The sequence below is a fragment of the Corvus moneduloides genome, chromosome 2 (genome assembly GCF_009650955.1).
Source record: "Corvus moneduloides isolate bCorMon1 chromosome 2, bCorMon1.pri, whole genome shotgun sequence".
Lineage (NCBI taxonomy): Eukaryota > Metazoa > Chordata > Aves > Passeriformes > Corvidae > Corvus > Corvus moneduloides.
Genome location: NC_045477.1, coordinates 108,469,286 through 108,484,202, shown reverse-complemented (window position 1 = coordinate 108,484,202; position 14,917 = coordinate 108,469,286). Strand labels below are relative to the sequence as shown.

The window sequence follows — 14,917 nt, the reverse complement described above, 5'->3', positions numbered from 1 at the left end:
GATGCTTCTGTCTTCAAGTATTGGTAGCATTATTAAAGAAATTCTGACTAGGCCAGTTTAAGAGATTAGATTTTACTTGTAATTTAAAATGTGGCAAGGAAACAAACTAAACAATAGGAAAAATATTTGTGATTATCAACAAAATAATTTCACCTGTATGTGCAAGACTAACTTGGGGAATGAATGGTAGGACTAGTTAAATTTTGAATCAATAATTCTTTTTCTAGATGTGCTTTTTAAAAATACAGCTGTCAGGTCACATTTCGATGCCTGGTTCATAGCATTAGCAATTCAAATTGTGTATTTTAAATCCGAACTACTAAGCATTAAATTAAAAAAATCTTTGTCCCTGACATTGCGGTAATGAGTTGTACTGTGCCAGTCTCCAGCAGGGCTGTTAATAACTAGCTTTGATTCTGTTTCATGAGTTTTTATGTTACAATTTGGATTGATGGTAATATAAGACTAGGAATAGCTGATTTTGTTGGCATGAGAATGAATGTTCCCCTTATAGATCAAAATAACTTGAATAGCTTTTGATATTGGATTTCATTACTAATGTACAAAATGCCTTCTTCTAACAGAGAGTCTAGTAGCTGGAGTTTGCAGGCTGGGGCAGGTTTGACTTTCAGGTAGGTACAATATTTCATGAGGTACAGTATTTTGAAGAAAATTTCTCAAAAAAGAGAAACCAGATCTGTCCCAATTTTGCCATTTTATTTTTCTCTGGGCTTAGAAGGGATTTGAGTTTTGGCTGTTAATGTAACAATCTGTTTACCTTGGCAGAGCTGGGCCTAAGACTAACCTTTGTTGGTTAACAAATAAAATTAGTTTGAGCTCACTCTCCATGGAGTGTTTTCTCACATCATGAATCATTGTGTGAACTGGGACATGGTTTTAGTCCAGTTCCTGAGGAGAAATCTAGTACATAACTTCAGAAATCAGGTATGTTGTACTTACAGATGGGAAGCACAACTCTGATCTGCTTTTTCTTAACAAACCTGGATCAGTGTTGTCTCTAATATCGATCCAGCTTCCATGAAGACAAAATTTCACCTCAAAAGAAACAAAAAAGATTAAGTTTGACTGGCAGAATGAATTTTTCAAAACACAGTTTGAGAAGGTGCTGTGATTTAGCAAGCTTTAGAAAATGAGTATGATTTAAAAATGCAGCTGCAGGAACATATAGATTGTAAAGCACTTTTGGCTGTCATATGCTCTCCAAAATTCAGTACTGTGATAAATGAGAATTTTGAGTGATCTCAGGAGTACCTTCTGATCAGTTTGCCACAATTCTGCACATTTGTTAGGTGTGCTCTTATTCCTCTTTCCAAACCATGCTCTTGGTTCCTTTGAAGAGTTTATAAACATCTTGATTGTGTGGTCCTATTTTGGTGACTCATATGTCTCTGACAGCTTACACACACTTACGTTACAGTAATCAAATTCTCTGAGAGGAGGCAGCTTTTAAAAATATTTATATGTGTTTTTTAATAAGTGGAAACTTTTATAGACAGAGAAAAGCCTGAACAGTAAAGGGTTGGGGTTTTTTGTTTGTTTAAACAAACCTCCAGTAAAACAAAAGTGATTGAATTGCTGCAGCTGTCCATATGTGAATTAGTGCAAGCCAGACAAACTTCAGGGAGTTAACTCCAGTGCCTCTAGCCTACCCAAGCCACTGTAGAGTGAGATCAACAGCCCCATCCTACCTTTTTGTTTCTCAACAGAAGAGAGAGAACATGCCAATAATCATGTCATTCTTAAAGGAAAACTGCAAGCACAGTGGCAGATTCTAGAACTCTTGAAAAATACGGGACTTAGAGAGTGAGAGAGTTGTTTGCCTTCCTTCATTATGTCTTGCTGAAGTCTGAATGCTGAGGAGTGTTTGAAGAATCAGTAGCTGGAGCCAGCCTGAATCCCTGCACAATTGCCATCTCCCCCTTACAGCTCTCTACCCACCTCCTAGCTCCTTAGGAAGAGCAAAGCAGTGTGCAATTGCACTCATAGCAAAATCAGAATAGTATTTTAAAGCTTCCTGAGTAGGGAGGAGAAATTACTTTGCACGTGCAAAAAGCTTTGAGTTCTGAAAGGAAGTATATTCTAGCAGGCTGCTTAAAAATGAAGATACAGGGCCTTGCGTTTCCTGGGGGTCAACCAAACTGGAAATACCCTGCTAAATAGTCTGAATTTTACCTTTTCTGAGTCACAGTGCTGTTGTGTTCTGTGGAGATAAAAATTTTCATTGATGTGTGTACCTTAGTGCCACCGCTTGAATCCAGTAGTCTTTGGAGAGCTGTTGTGTAAATACAACTTCTGAACCAAATGCACTGGTTACTCTGGGGTAAACTGTATGTGTGTATATATATATATATATATATATATATATAGACAGATAGATGGTTATAGATAATATTGATGCTAATTTAGGGACTCTAGTTCATATATTAGAGATATGAGTAAAAATTGGTTAGTTGGCTGAACTCAGGGGGTTGAACTTTCCAGACCTTCAAGTTCCTGAGGTTTCAAGAGCCCAAAACCCCCAACCTTCCTGAATGAAGGGCAGATGGAGTCTGTGCCTCTTGGGCTGGTTTTGAAGGCTCCCAGAATGGCAAGTCTGAAAACTTGAAGTTTATAACTTCCGATGCCAGGAGGAAGGCTCCTGCTCCACCTCAAGATCTGCAATTAGAGAACAGATTCAGTGCTTTTGTAGGTGATGGGGATATGGGTACTCCATCCAGTGAAGCACCCGAGCTGGTAAATCTGAGCCATGAAGAAGCATCAAGAGAAAGTGGGAAGTGGTAACAGTACAGAAATTCTCTGCTGCGAGTGTTGGAGACTCCCATCTGCTGACCGGACCTGACCTGTCATCTAGAGAGGCTTGTTGCCTGCCAGGAACTTGGATCTGGAACACTGTGGTAAGACTGCCAAAGCTTGTCTGGCTTCAGACTACTACCCCCTGCTGCTCTTCCATGTAGGTTTCAATGATACTGCCTGAAGTGATCTGAAATTATCAGCTGTGACTGTGTGGCTCTGGGGTGATGACCAAGGGTGTGGGAGCCTGGGTGGATTCTCCTTGATCCTTTGGGTGAAAGCGAAGTGCATTAGGATGAGTGGACAGATCCTGTGGGTAAGCTGGTTGCATAGCTGGTGTTAGCAACAGAATTCTAGTTTTATGATCATGAGGGTCTTTCTGAGGATTGCTTGGAAAAGATGAGATTCACCTGACTAGGGCAAAAGCATATTTGCAAACTATCTTATGAGCAATTGGTGGACCAGGTTGGCAAACAAAATGTGGTACAAACAATGGGGACCTTGTAATCAAAAAAATCAGGACTGGAGGGGGCCCTTCCCAAGCATACCCATATAAACAAGGTTCTGCTTTTCAGAGTTACAGGGAAAACTCTGCTACTCTTTCTGGGAAGTCAGCATGGCTGGTTGCCTCTCTGAAATGTCTGTGTTCTCATGCATACAGCATGGGATGCAAAGAAAAGGAAATACATGTCTGCATGCAGTTTCAGAGTTATGATTTCATTGAAATTGTGAAGATATGATAGGATAGGTCATATTCAATCACCCTGCTATCTACTGGGGGGATAGTGTAGCTTGTTTATGTGCTGGGTTGGGTGTGAGCAATCCCGGAGGTTCCTGGAGTGTGTTGTCTACTGGATTTCATACCTGCAAACAAAGAACTGTTTGGGGATCTGAAGGCTGAGGGCAGCCTTGGCTGCACTGACCGTGGGATGATAAAGTTTGGGATCCAGAGAAGAGGGGGTAACAGGCAGAACGCAGGGTTGCAACCCCGGACGTGAAGAGGTAAGACTTTGGCGTGTTCAGGACTCTGAAACCAGTGGGAAAGTCCAGGACAAGGTAAACCTTCCCTCTGAGGAAGAGAATTAGGTTAGGGAATATTTAAACAAACTGGTCACATGCAAAGCCATGGCCCTGGTGTGGTATGTCCTGAGGGAGTTAACTGATATTGGGACGTCCCTCTTGATGGTCTTCAAAAAAAAACCTGTGATTAGGAGGGGTTCATTAAGACTAGAAGAATGTACCGCCTGCCTTCAGGAAGAGCAAGAAGCCTCTTCTCTGAGAACTACAGACTGGTCAGCCCCATGTGAACCGTTGAAAGATGATCGAACAAATAATCCTGGAAGCCATTTCCAAACATATGAAGGACAAGAAGCCAGTGGGAGAAGTCAGCATGGATTTATGAAAGGGAGGTCATGTCTGAACAATTTGTTAGTCTTCTACCATGAGATCCTTGACTTGTGGAGTGGATGTTGTTTATGTTGACTTCAGCAAAGCTTTTGTCACTGTCTCCCATAACTTGACAAACTGATGAGGTGCAACCCAGGAGAGTGGAAAAACCTGGCAGAAATGTCTGACTCAAAGGGCTGTGATCATCAGCACGAGGTGCAGGTGCAGGCTGGTCAGTGGCAGTGGTGCCACAGGGGTGGGTAATGGGGCTGGTGCTGCTCAGGATCTGCAGTAATGCCCAGGGAGACAGGGCAGAGAGGAGTCAGAGCAGGTTGGCAGGTGGTGCAAAAGTGGGAAATGTTTGACTCCCCAGAGGGTCATGCTGCCATTGGTAGAGGCCTGAAGAGGCTGGAGAAATGGGCTGACAGGATGCCGATGAGCAGAGGGGAATGCCAAGTCCTGCAGCTGGAGAGGAATAATGGCAGGGACGAGTACAGGCTGTGGCTGAGTGTCTGGAAAGCAGCTTTGTGGAGAAAGGCCCAGGGATCCTGGTGGACATGAAGCAGAGCATGAGGCAGCAGTGTGTGCTTGTGGCAGGGGCAGCTCCTGGCTGCCTGGGCTGCTTCAGGCAGAGTGCTGTGAGCAGGGGGAGCAATGTGATCCTTCTCCCCTTGTCCTTGCTGGTGAGGCAGCTGTGGAGTTCTGTGTCCATTTCTGGGTTCTCCATGACAAGAGTGAGATGGAGAGAGTGGAGTGAGTCCTGTGAATGGCCGTGTAGATGGCTGAGGGATTGGAGCCTGTGAGATCTGTGGAGAGTGTGAAAGAGATGGGACAGTTCAATATGGAGAAGAGAAGGCTCAGGCTGATCTTACTGATGTGTCTGAAAGCATTTTTAATCTTAAGGGTGATCAAATACTGGAATTTCCATCCTTTGAGATACTCAAAACTTGGCAATAAGGCCCTGAACAATCTGTGCTTTAGCTGTTTCTGCTTTGAATAAGGGGATTTGTCTACAGAGGTGCTTTCCAGCCTCCAAAAGCTGTGTGATTTAGGTAGTGGTTAGTGGTTTGTACTGCACGTGCAAGCTGATAATAAATGAAGTACCACCGGGGGCTGTCCTGGAACTTGTTCTGTCTAACATCTTTTATCAATTACTGAAAAAGGCAGCGGAGTACACTCTCCTCACATCTGTGATTGCTACCAAATAGGTAGAACAGTTCATGAGTTAAAGAGTGAAGGGACCTGAATCTAGAGGAACTCCGATTGTCTAACTTGGAGAAGAGAAATTGTGAGGTCCTAATAGCTGCCTTACAAAGCCTACAAGTAGGTTATCAAGAAGATGGGGTTACTGCACAGCAGTGCACGGTGGGGCAACAAGACCATTGGATGAAAACTGATACAAGAAAGGCTCCAATACACTGTAGAGAGAAAACCTTTTTCCTAGTCAAGCAATGAAGCAGGTTCTTCTGTGTGCCCTACCTGCCTCTGTAGGAGGAGGTTGGAGCTTTCAAGATCCATATGGACAAAGCCCTGAGTAACCTGGTTTGACCTCAGAACTGGTCCTTTGAACAGAAAGCTGAACTAGAGATGTGAAATCCCTCTCAGGCTGAATGACTTTGATTTTTCAGTTAAGGTTCAGTGATAAATTTTTCATGTTCTGTTTGCATGTCAGCTTATAATGTGTGGTGCCACTTTTCTCTTTTGCTGTTCATTATGTAGTTTAGCAGGCCTCTTGTAAACTGATTTTATAATCGTTTTTGACTTCACAGAATTAATAGAGGAATATTATAAGCCATAAACTTGTGGCTGGTATGTATCCAAAAGTCAGAACACTGCCTTAGCTATGACTTGCAGGCTCTGGAGGAGGGACGGAGATATTCAGCATTGTGACTGTGTGATGTTTTGGGGGTGGAAAGAAGTAACTGCTTTCCTGTTAACTTAATTCAATTTAGTATGCAGGGTTTGTTATTCAGGCAGAACCTTTTTGCTGCCTGTGGTGTAATGGTTGGCTTTGCTTTGTGAGCTGGTATTGCCTGTTTGCTAGAGCTTGCAGGGTTTACATGGCACACTCATTTGTGCAGAAAGCAGATGCCTGTTACCAGTTCTCACTTTGCTGTTTCGGTGGTTGAAGTGCTAAATGTTTGGTGGAATGTCTTGGGGCGAGCTTTTCCACTGAAGGCAGCAGGAGTAAGGCTTTACAGATACGACCATCCCAGATTTTGCCAGTCTGGCTCCTAGTAGATGTTTGATGAAACACTGAATATAACTATGGCTTCCATGTTGAATACCCCGGGTGTATTATTTTTGATTCTCTGAAGGAATTTTTCTGTCTTTATGATTTCCTTAATTCTGTACAGAGACTTTCTTTGGTGTATGGTTTCAAGGGATGGGGAGACCTCTTGGGAAAAGACAGACATACCTTATAATGGTAGCAAGCTAATAATGCAACTCTGATAACAGACATTCAGAGCAGTAGAAGTATTTAATCTTAATTCTCTGATGTATAATCACAAGTGAAAGTAAATCTTGTCTCTTTGATGAAACCCTGCGAAGGCATGTTCATGCAGCAAAGCTTTGCATTTCTATATAAACAACAGTGAAACTCATCATGATGCAAAAAATTCTTGTTAAATACTCTTTAGGTTGATAGTGAGATATTTAGCAAGGTAGTTGCAGTGACTTGGGATGCTTATGAATTTGAGAACCTTTCCATATTTATTTCTGTATTAAATAAAATGCTTTGAAAGTCCTGTGAACAAAAGGCAAAACTCTGTCCAAGAAATAAAAATAAACTTTGTAATACTGCCAGAATAAATATTGCTGAAGCATCACAAATTGTTTTCCTTTAAAAACTAAAGAAAAATGCGTGCCATTTGTTGCCTTAACCATGATGGGCTTGCTTGTGTGTTTTTCGCTTTGGCCTCTCTTGTAGCAGTTACCCACGGAACATTACCATTGCATGTTGCCTTTGTGATGTACTCTCTTGGTTAAGCTGAATGAATTACTTTCACTGAGAATACATGATTGCATTGGTGTTTTCTTATGCCTTTGGAAGGCAGGAAAACTTAAATGTAGTCAATAATTGTCCAAATATATGTGTGTTTCTCTTTTAGTGGAGGCGATAGTGGAGTTTGACTACAAAGCTCAACATGATGATGAGCTGACGATCACTGTAGGTGACATAATCACCAATATCAAGAAAGATGATGGAGGCTGGTGGGAAGGACAGCTCAAAGGCAGAAGAGGTTTGTTCCCTGACAACTTTGTAAGAGTGAGTACAAAGTGGAACTGTTCTTGTGTTGTGTGTATAAGCTTTATGTACTGTGTTGTTCAGGCTAAATATTAGCCTTTATATCATAACATCTTTTATATCCAAAACCATAATATATTGCATATACACATGTATTGTATATACACATATACTGCATATATAGAATGCAGTGTTCTATTGAGGCAATGTTACAAAGAAAAGATTACTTTCTTTGCACAGACAAGTTGAAAATAAAAGAAGCTACCCCTACATTTCTCTGCTGTTCAATGATAATATTTGACTTCTTGGTCTGAGAACAAAGTGGTTATTCTAGAACAACTTTGAGGTTATTGCATTTGAAATATTTGCTCTTCCTTGTAACTGATTCTGCTTTTCCAGAATGCTTTCTTAGGTTTTATAGAAGTTTTTTTTTGTGAATATTTGTTCACAAATGGCTAAACTGGTTGAGAATAATTAGATTTTTCCATACAGTTGCCTATAAAAACTTTTTTTAAAAGCCCATTAATTTGTATTCACTTAATATACCAAATAACTTGCAATAATCCTTGTTTTAGGACAGCCATTCAGAGGTTTAGAAAGAAATTCTTTTTTTTTACAGGGCATCTGTGTGTGCACACATATGTCTGCACATATGAAGCCAGCTATTAGTACCTCTGGGCCTCCTTGATTTGTCATTGCAGACCTAGGCTGTTAATTTCTATAAACCTCCATAAACTTGGCTCTCCACTAAGGAAAAGAGACCAAGAACTACAATAAAATACATAAATAGATTTTATGATAATCTTTTAGTACAGCTTCAGGGGAGCTTTGGTACTTCCCCTTTTTGAAGGGTATAAGTGTCTTTCTTTTTTTTTTTTAACTTCATCTAACTGTTTAAGCCTGCTGTGTGTTTAGACATATGGACATAATGAAGTAATTTCATTTTGCTTCAGTAGTGCTGTGTATGTCAAGGTAACTGGGGGAAGTGGTCTGGTTGTGAGTTTAGCCAGCCCACAGCGGGGGGTGTGGGGGTGGACACGGGAGCCTCAGGTGTTTCTGAGGGGACAGACATATACCCTGATCCTTGCTCCTGTCATTTTCAAGAAGAAAGAGCAGCTCTGTGTCTGTCAGGCAGCAAAAATTAGGAGCATGCAAGGGCCTCAATGAGACTAAAGGGTGTGGTGGAGGACAATGAATAATCTGTTTTTTGCTAATCTCTGAAAATCCACACTTTGGGCTAGGGGAAAGAAACTGGTTTGGTATTCATTGTGTATTGGTAATATTTTTCTGCTTGAGCTCTGGTTAACTGAACTGTGGGACAAATGCAGACTTCCTGTAAGCTTTCTCCTGGCTGATATTTCAATCTGCTGCTGATTTTAGGAGGTATTGGATTTAGTGTTCTAAACAAATGCTGTCTATGAATTTCTATTATGAGAATATAATAATCTAAAGATTTCCAGGTTTACGCCATTAGTACCTAATTCTAAGACCTCTTCTTTCCAAAATTACTTCAAACTGTGGCAAAGTCACATAATTGAAATATAAATAGCTTTTTCTCAATAGAAAGTTCTAAAACAACAGTAAATGGTTTAGATTTTGTCTTGTCATGAAATACCACTCCCTGCTCTTTCCTTCCTGTCATCTTTTTTTTTTTTTTGTATTTATTTCTTTTTTTAATCAGCATCCAGGGCTGTTTTCTAAAGAACTAAAAACCACATTGTGTTCAAGCTGAGAATGAGGAAGAATTTAAAGTCAAAGATGTTTTTTTGTTTTTTGTAGTCAAGCATTTTCTCTCTAAACTAGCTAAGATGGAGTAGAAGACACACACTTACTTAAAGTAGAGTTAATTTATGAATCTCCTGACTGAAGACCTTTATTTTTCTTGTTTTTCTTGTGTAAATCTCCTAATGGAGAGCTATAGTCAAAACAGCAGTCCCATTAGAAAGCTTGTTGAGCATAATCACTCTGCCCAGTAAGATTTTAAGCAATTGTAAACTTTCTCTTGATTATGGAAAATGTTTTAAGAAGTGAATGCACTGTTGGGCTCACCAGCAGTCAGTTTATGCCCCATTGGCAAAGTGTGTGTCAACAAAGTAATTGAGAAGCAGGCAAAAAGGGATGCTAGACATGAATAGTGGACTTGAATGCAACTCCAAATTCCTATTTCTTATCAAAATTGGTTCTAAGAGTAGTTGAGAAAGTTATTCAAAGGTTAAAAACTACAAATGAAATTCTTGAGGTACTTTGCATTCTACCTTCAAGTGGTGGGAATAATTTCTTGTGGAGAAGAGCTTTAACTTCCTGTGATTTTATTTCCTTTTGAATAAATTCATGATGATGTTCTGAATTAACTGTTGGGGTTTGCAAAAATTGAATGTTTGGGCTGAAATGAAATCATGGAATTAACACTGTTAAGAGTATGGAATGGTTTCTGTTAACATTTGTGCACAGATTCTGGGAGCGCAGCTTGGAAGAAAACAAGTAGAAATCAGAAGGGGAAATATTAGGGAAATGCAATATATTGGAATGTTTATGAAAAGATATTCATTTGAAATATTACTTAAGAAATAAATCCCCCGTATTTTTCAAGGGAATGTGAAATAGGTTCTGAATGTGGAAAAGACTTTTGGAGTTGCCTGTAGTAAAAGTGTTTTTAAATTTCTTGGAATAGGTGCAAATTAGGAGACCATTGAAGAGGAGTTGTCTGAAGACAGATGTGAGACAGAAAGAGGAAAGGGGAGGTAGCAGTGATATACGTGAAATACATACGCAGTTATTTTTTTTCAAGGGACTTTTTTTACGAAGTTTTAGCAGAGGCGCTTCCTGTTCTTGAACCTACAAAACAACTGCTCTGAATTTTTTGTATGTTTATACATACAGCGACGAAAAACACGGATTCATACCTTTCTTATGATCTGAAATTCAATATGCAAGGCGTAACAGAGAAGGTATTTGGAATTTATTTTCTGTTTCTTTTTTCATTGCCTAGTAGTCTGTGGCTATGGCCTCTCGGAAGATTTTGTGGAAGAGGTTTGTCTAAAGATGAGAAAAATCTTTGGTTTCTCTTCAAGATCGAATTTACCTCTGTCAACATTTGAAGACACTTTTTTGTTAGAGATAATGGTACCGAATGTATCGTAAGAAATGCATGAAAGTGGATTTGGTTGTTGTCTTTTTCTGTTTCCTTTCAATTTTTCAGGCAGAGAAATAGAAGTACAAATGGAGAATTATGTACTGTTCCTGGTGTCGGTTTTAATTCTCAGTTATGCAGCTGACAAAGAGGAGGTATCAGGTGTGATTGCAGTGTTGGTCATTTATATGATATAGAGTTGGTTTTCGATGTCTTTCTAGCTTGAAAACTTCAACTTGAAATCCATGTTCTACAGTGTAAAACTGTGTTTGTAAGCGAGACAGATTTTGCTGATAGCAGATGAAGCTGTAGAAAGCAGGAAACTGGTGCAGAGCCATGCTTGCTGGCTTTAATTTTCAAAGCTAATTCTATGTGGGATTGAATAGTGTTACACTGGTAAACGGAACCTGCTGCCTGTAACAACCTTAAAGCTTCTCTGTACTCCAGAGGACTTGCCAATATTACTAGCAGAATTAGAGAGGTAAATTTATCTTAAGCAAGAAGTGTAGTGGTAGTTGTTTTTGAAATTCTGGTGCATAGCTTGTGTTTCAAAATCAGTGAAATGGGACAGGGATTTGTGTAAATGTACTGCTGCCTCGGGTCAGAAAAGCAACCTGGATTTCTTGTTATGCAATCAGGATACAATCTTTAAATAGTGCACATTAGTTATAGAATGTCAGGGATGTTCATGCTGAATTGTAATTACATGGTTACATTATCTGTTGCTTGTCATTTAATTTTCTTCTCTGTATGGTTTGTTTGTTTTTATCACAACCAGCTAGAGGTTGTGGGGGACTTGTGAGTGATTTCTCGCTGAGACCCTTGTGCTTGTTACACACCCCTACCCATCCCTGTTCGTGCTTTCAAAAAACCTTTCATAAAACAGGTCCTGTGCACTTGCAGGGGCCCTTTGCAGCTGTAGTTTGGCTCCTGGGCAGGAAAAGAGACTATTTCCCATGTTTGAGAACACTTTGGTTCCTACAGTGTTTTCTGCTCCCGCAGCTGCTGCTTGGTACCTGGCAGGGCAGAGAACTGACCAACTCCTGTTGTCCTTCCCTGCTGATTTGCCACAGACTTCTGCACTCTCTGGCACCTCTGTGACTTCCTGCCTTTGCTCTGGGCTTTGTAGGTTCTTTGAGCCTTCACTGCTTTCCTCAGCAGTCTGAGTACTATTAATTAAGCGTTGTCTGGATCAGCTTTGCCTCAGTAGCCACTTGCCGCGGGTTCAGTCCCTACACAGGCCGTTCACTTAAGAGCTGCACTCTATCCTTGTGGGTCTCTTCCAACTCAGAATATTCCATGATTCTGGGAAAGCTGTGGCATGAGCAGAGGCACTGAGGTTATATCCAGACTAGGGAAATTATTTCTGTCTGTACCTAAAAAGACAAGTTGCTTTATGGGTCAATGGCTTGTTATGCTGGGGTACTTCTGATTTGTTTTTTTGGGTGGTTATTTTTTGTTTTGGGTTTTTTTGGTTTTTTTTGTTTTTTTTTTTACATACTTGGCAGGAATTTGCAACTCAATTAATAAGCTTTTTCTTTTGTCGTTGTTTGAAATCTTACTAGAATACTGTCTACATATTTGTTTTCAGGAACTGTTTTAGATCATGGGATCCTAACTGAATGAGAGTCAGGAGTACTATCTTCTTATTCCAATTTTTGGGTATGGCCATTAAACTTGTTATGCTTATGGTGAAATGCAAGACAGTAGAATCATGTGAAAATGTTGTCTCTTTGAGTTTTTGTTTCTGTCATCAGCAATTAAGATTTTGTGAGGAGAAATGTAACATCAGAGGGTGTAATTACTTATTATTGCTGCTGTTATTGCTCTTACATTGGTGAATGTAAAACTAGTAGAACGAAATCTTTGTCTCCCAGCCCATCTCCTCACAAAGACACCGATTGACCAAGCTGGTCTTGTGCCAGTCAATAGTCTCTGACTTGGCTGTGTTCACTCTTACAAGGGCGTTGAGCACAGAGCAATGACAGCACTCTGGGCTGTCCTGGATGCCCAAGGCGAGATTACAAATGATGTCACACCTCAACCTGTTCATCTGGATTCAGAGGAGGTGAGGGAGCTCCAGTGAGGCAGCTGCCCTGGGTGTTTGGCCTGGAAGTGATTTGAAACTCCCTGGCAGCGAGGGAGGCTCTTTACCATTCCCTGTCCCAGGGAACTGGTGATATTCCCAGCCGGATGGGAAGCGCGCCATGCTCACTGCAGTCGGCAGGATGGACCCCGTATGTTTATCATGGGAGCAAGTGTGGATTTGGCTGTCCTGTGGGGAACAGTTTGTTGGATGTGTTTTGATGGCAAGCTTTGAGGGGAGGGGCTACTCAGGGGAGTGTGGGGATGTGGAAAAGAGAGAAAAAATGGTGGTGGTTTGGGGCTGTCAGCTGTTGGATGTTTTGTGGGAATTAGCCTTTAAACATTTTATGAAGTATGTGAAAGTAAGTAAGTTTTAAGTACGTGCAGGAGTCATGCAGTGAGCACACAGTAATGTGAAGCTTCAGCGTTAAGGTGTTTACTTGTTTTTAATGACTAGTACATTATATTGCAAAAAGTAACCTTCTGAAAAGGCAGTGGCTTACTTGTAATTATGTATTGATAGAACTGATGGAAATTCTGCCATGGATCCAACTCCTCCCATGGCACGGGGATTTGAGCTAAATGATCTTTAAGGTCCCTTCCAACCTCTAACCATTCTACAATTTTATGAAATTTATGAATTTGAAAATAAATTTATTTCTTTTCATTCTTTATGCAATATAATTACAGATGTCTAAAATCGTTCTTATTTAAATACACATAATACTGCTTTACTGATAGAGTTAATGTGGGTTGTATCAATTAATATACAAAGGAGACTCAATTATTTCCTCTTCTTGTTGAGGTTGGTCATTTGTAGTGTTAAGAAAACCTCAGTAGACTATTCCTGTTTAAAATATGCTGTTGTTTAAATTGTAACTTACAAGAAAAACCAATTTGGGCTATAAGGGAAAAAACCCTCTTTTATTTCTTTCTTCTCTTTCTGAAGCTCCAAACCATGAGAAGAATCCAATCAGAGATTGGAACCCAATGTGCCATCTAGAATTTATATTTTCAAACATATAACTTCGTTCATGCTATAATAGAGTAATTCTTTAAAGTAGCTTCAATTTATTCAGAACTTAGTTATGTATTATTATTTGAAGTGTGTGTTATATGGAAAATTCAATACAGTTTTGGCAATAGCCTCTTAAAGTAGTCATAAGGATTTATAGAATTGGCAGGATTAGATGATTCATAGCATTTCTCCAAGCTAGTCCTAAAAGGTTGTGAGGCAAAGAGAAGGTGTCTTAAACTTATATTCTCTCTTCCCTGAAATTGGTTTTCTTTTTTTTTTCCCCCTCTGGCAACCTTACAAGCTCCGGATGTTTTTATTTTCTCTGTGTGTGGGTGGATATGTTAGTAATACATGTATTTTGGTCTGATTCATTTTCACACTTGGTGTGGCAATTGTTTTACTGTTGGAGGATGCTGCTGTGAGAAAATCTTCTCTGTAGGTAGAATCTGTAGAGGTGCTTAGCAGTATTTGCATACAAATGTCTTGCAAAACATACTTCTACAGTTTTGGATTTGAAGAGAGTACAGCTGTGTATCTGATTTTTCCTGACAGGACCAAAAACCTCATTAAAATTCTTAAAACATAAGTTCCTAGAAATTGAATTGTGGTTCAGTCTCACTGCTGTTTGAAGCTAACGTGAGAATACTTGTCAATACTTCCACCTTCTTTGCAGTTTAATTACAAAGCCCTCAGATGGATTCCCTCAAGTTTAGGAAATATTATCTGATTTTAATGGTTTTAATATTTGTTTGCAAAAAAGGGTGTAAGAGAAACAGTATTCTGAAAGCCTCTGGCATACCTGCAGCATTTAATAATCATAATGGTGAAAGGTTGTGCTTCAGTCTTAGCCTGCCAAATAGTCCACTTACATAGCTAGAACAATACAACCTGTGTCCAGACTTCATCTACTGATTGTCTTTCAGTTTATATGACTTAAGTGTTAACAGTAAGTAAGAATGAAGATGACAGCAAGAGGGATGAGTAGAAAAAAACCTGCTGCTGCTATGGGTTAGTGATACGCTCTAGTTCTGATCAAACACTACAATTTATTCACAGTAAGTATATGTGCGTATGTGGGGTTTGTTTAGTGGTGTTAATTTTTAATTTATTTGGATTTTCGTTGTTGTATTTGGGGTTTATTTCTATGTGCAGAAGTGCTGATTTTCCTGAAGTATCATGTATAGACAATGTAACAGTTTCTATGTTTTTATAAAATGCATATCAACTGGAATGACAA

The 14,917-nt window shown here is 39.8% G+C and overlaps 1 protein-coding gene across 6 annotated transcripts in view; it reads left to right on the top strand.

Annotated features, from left to right (window-relative positions):
• The window catches only part of SH3KBP1 (SH3 domain containing kinase binding protein 1), a 213,279-nt gene that overhangs the window by 17,274 nt on the left and 181,088 nt on the right, over positions 1 to 14,917 (top strand). For 3 of the 6 annotated variants that reach the window (XR_004238460.1, XM_032100768.1, XM_032100769.1), the window contains exon 2: positions 7,311 to 7,468. Coding sequence is in view for 5 of the 6 variants with exons in the window: in XM_032100768.1 (XP_031956659.1) it covers positions 7,311 to 7,468 (158 nt within the window). In the remaining variant the exon portion in view is untranslated. Of the gene's footprint in view, positions 1 to 7,310; positions 7,469 to 10,333; positions 10,396 to 12,697; positions 12,815 to 14,917 lie in introns of those variants that run through there. The other 3 variants (XM_032100772.1, XM_032100770.1, XM_032100774.1) reach the window with 3 other exon arrangements.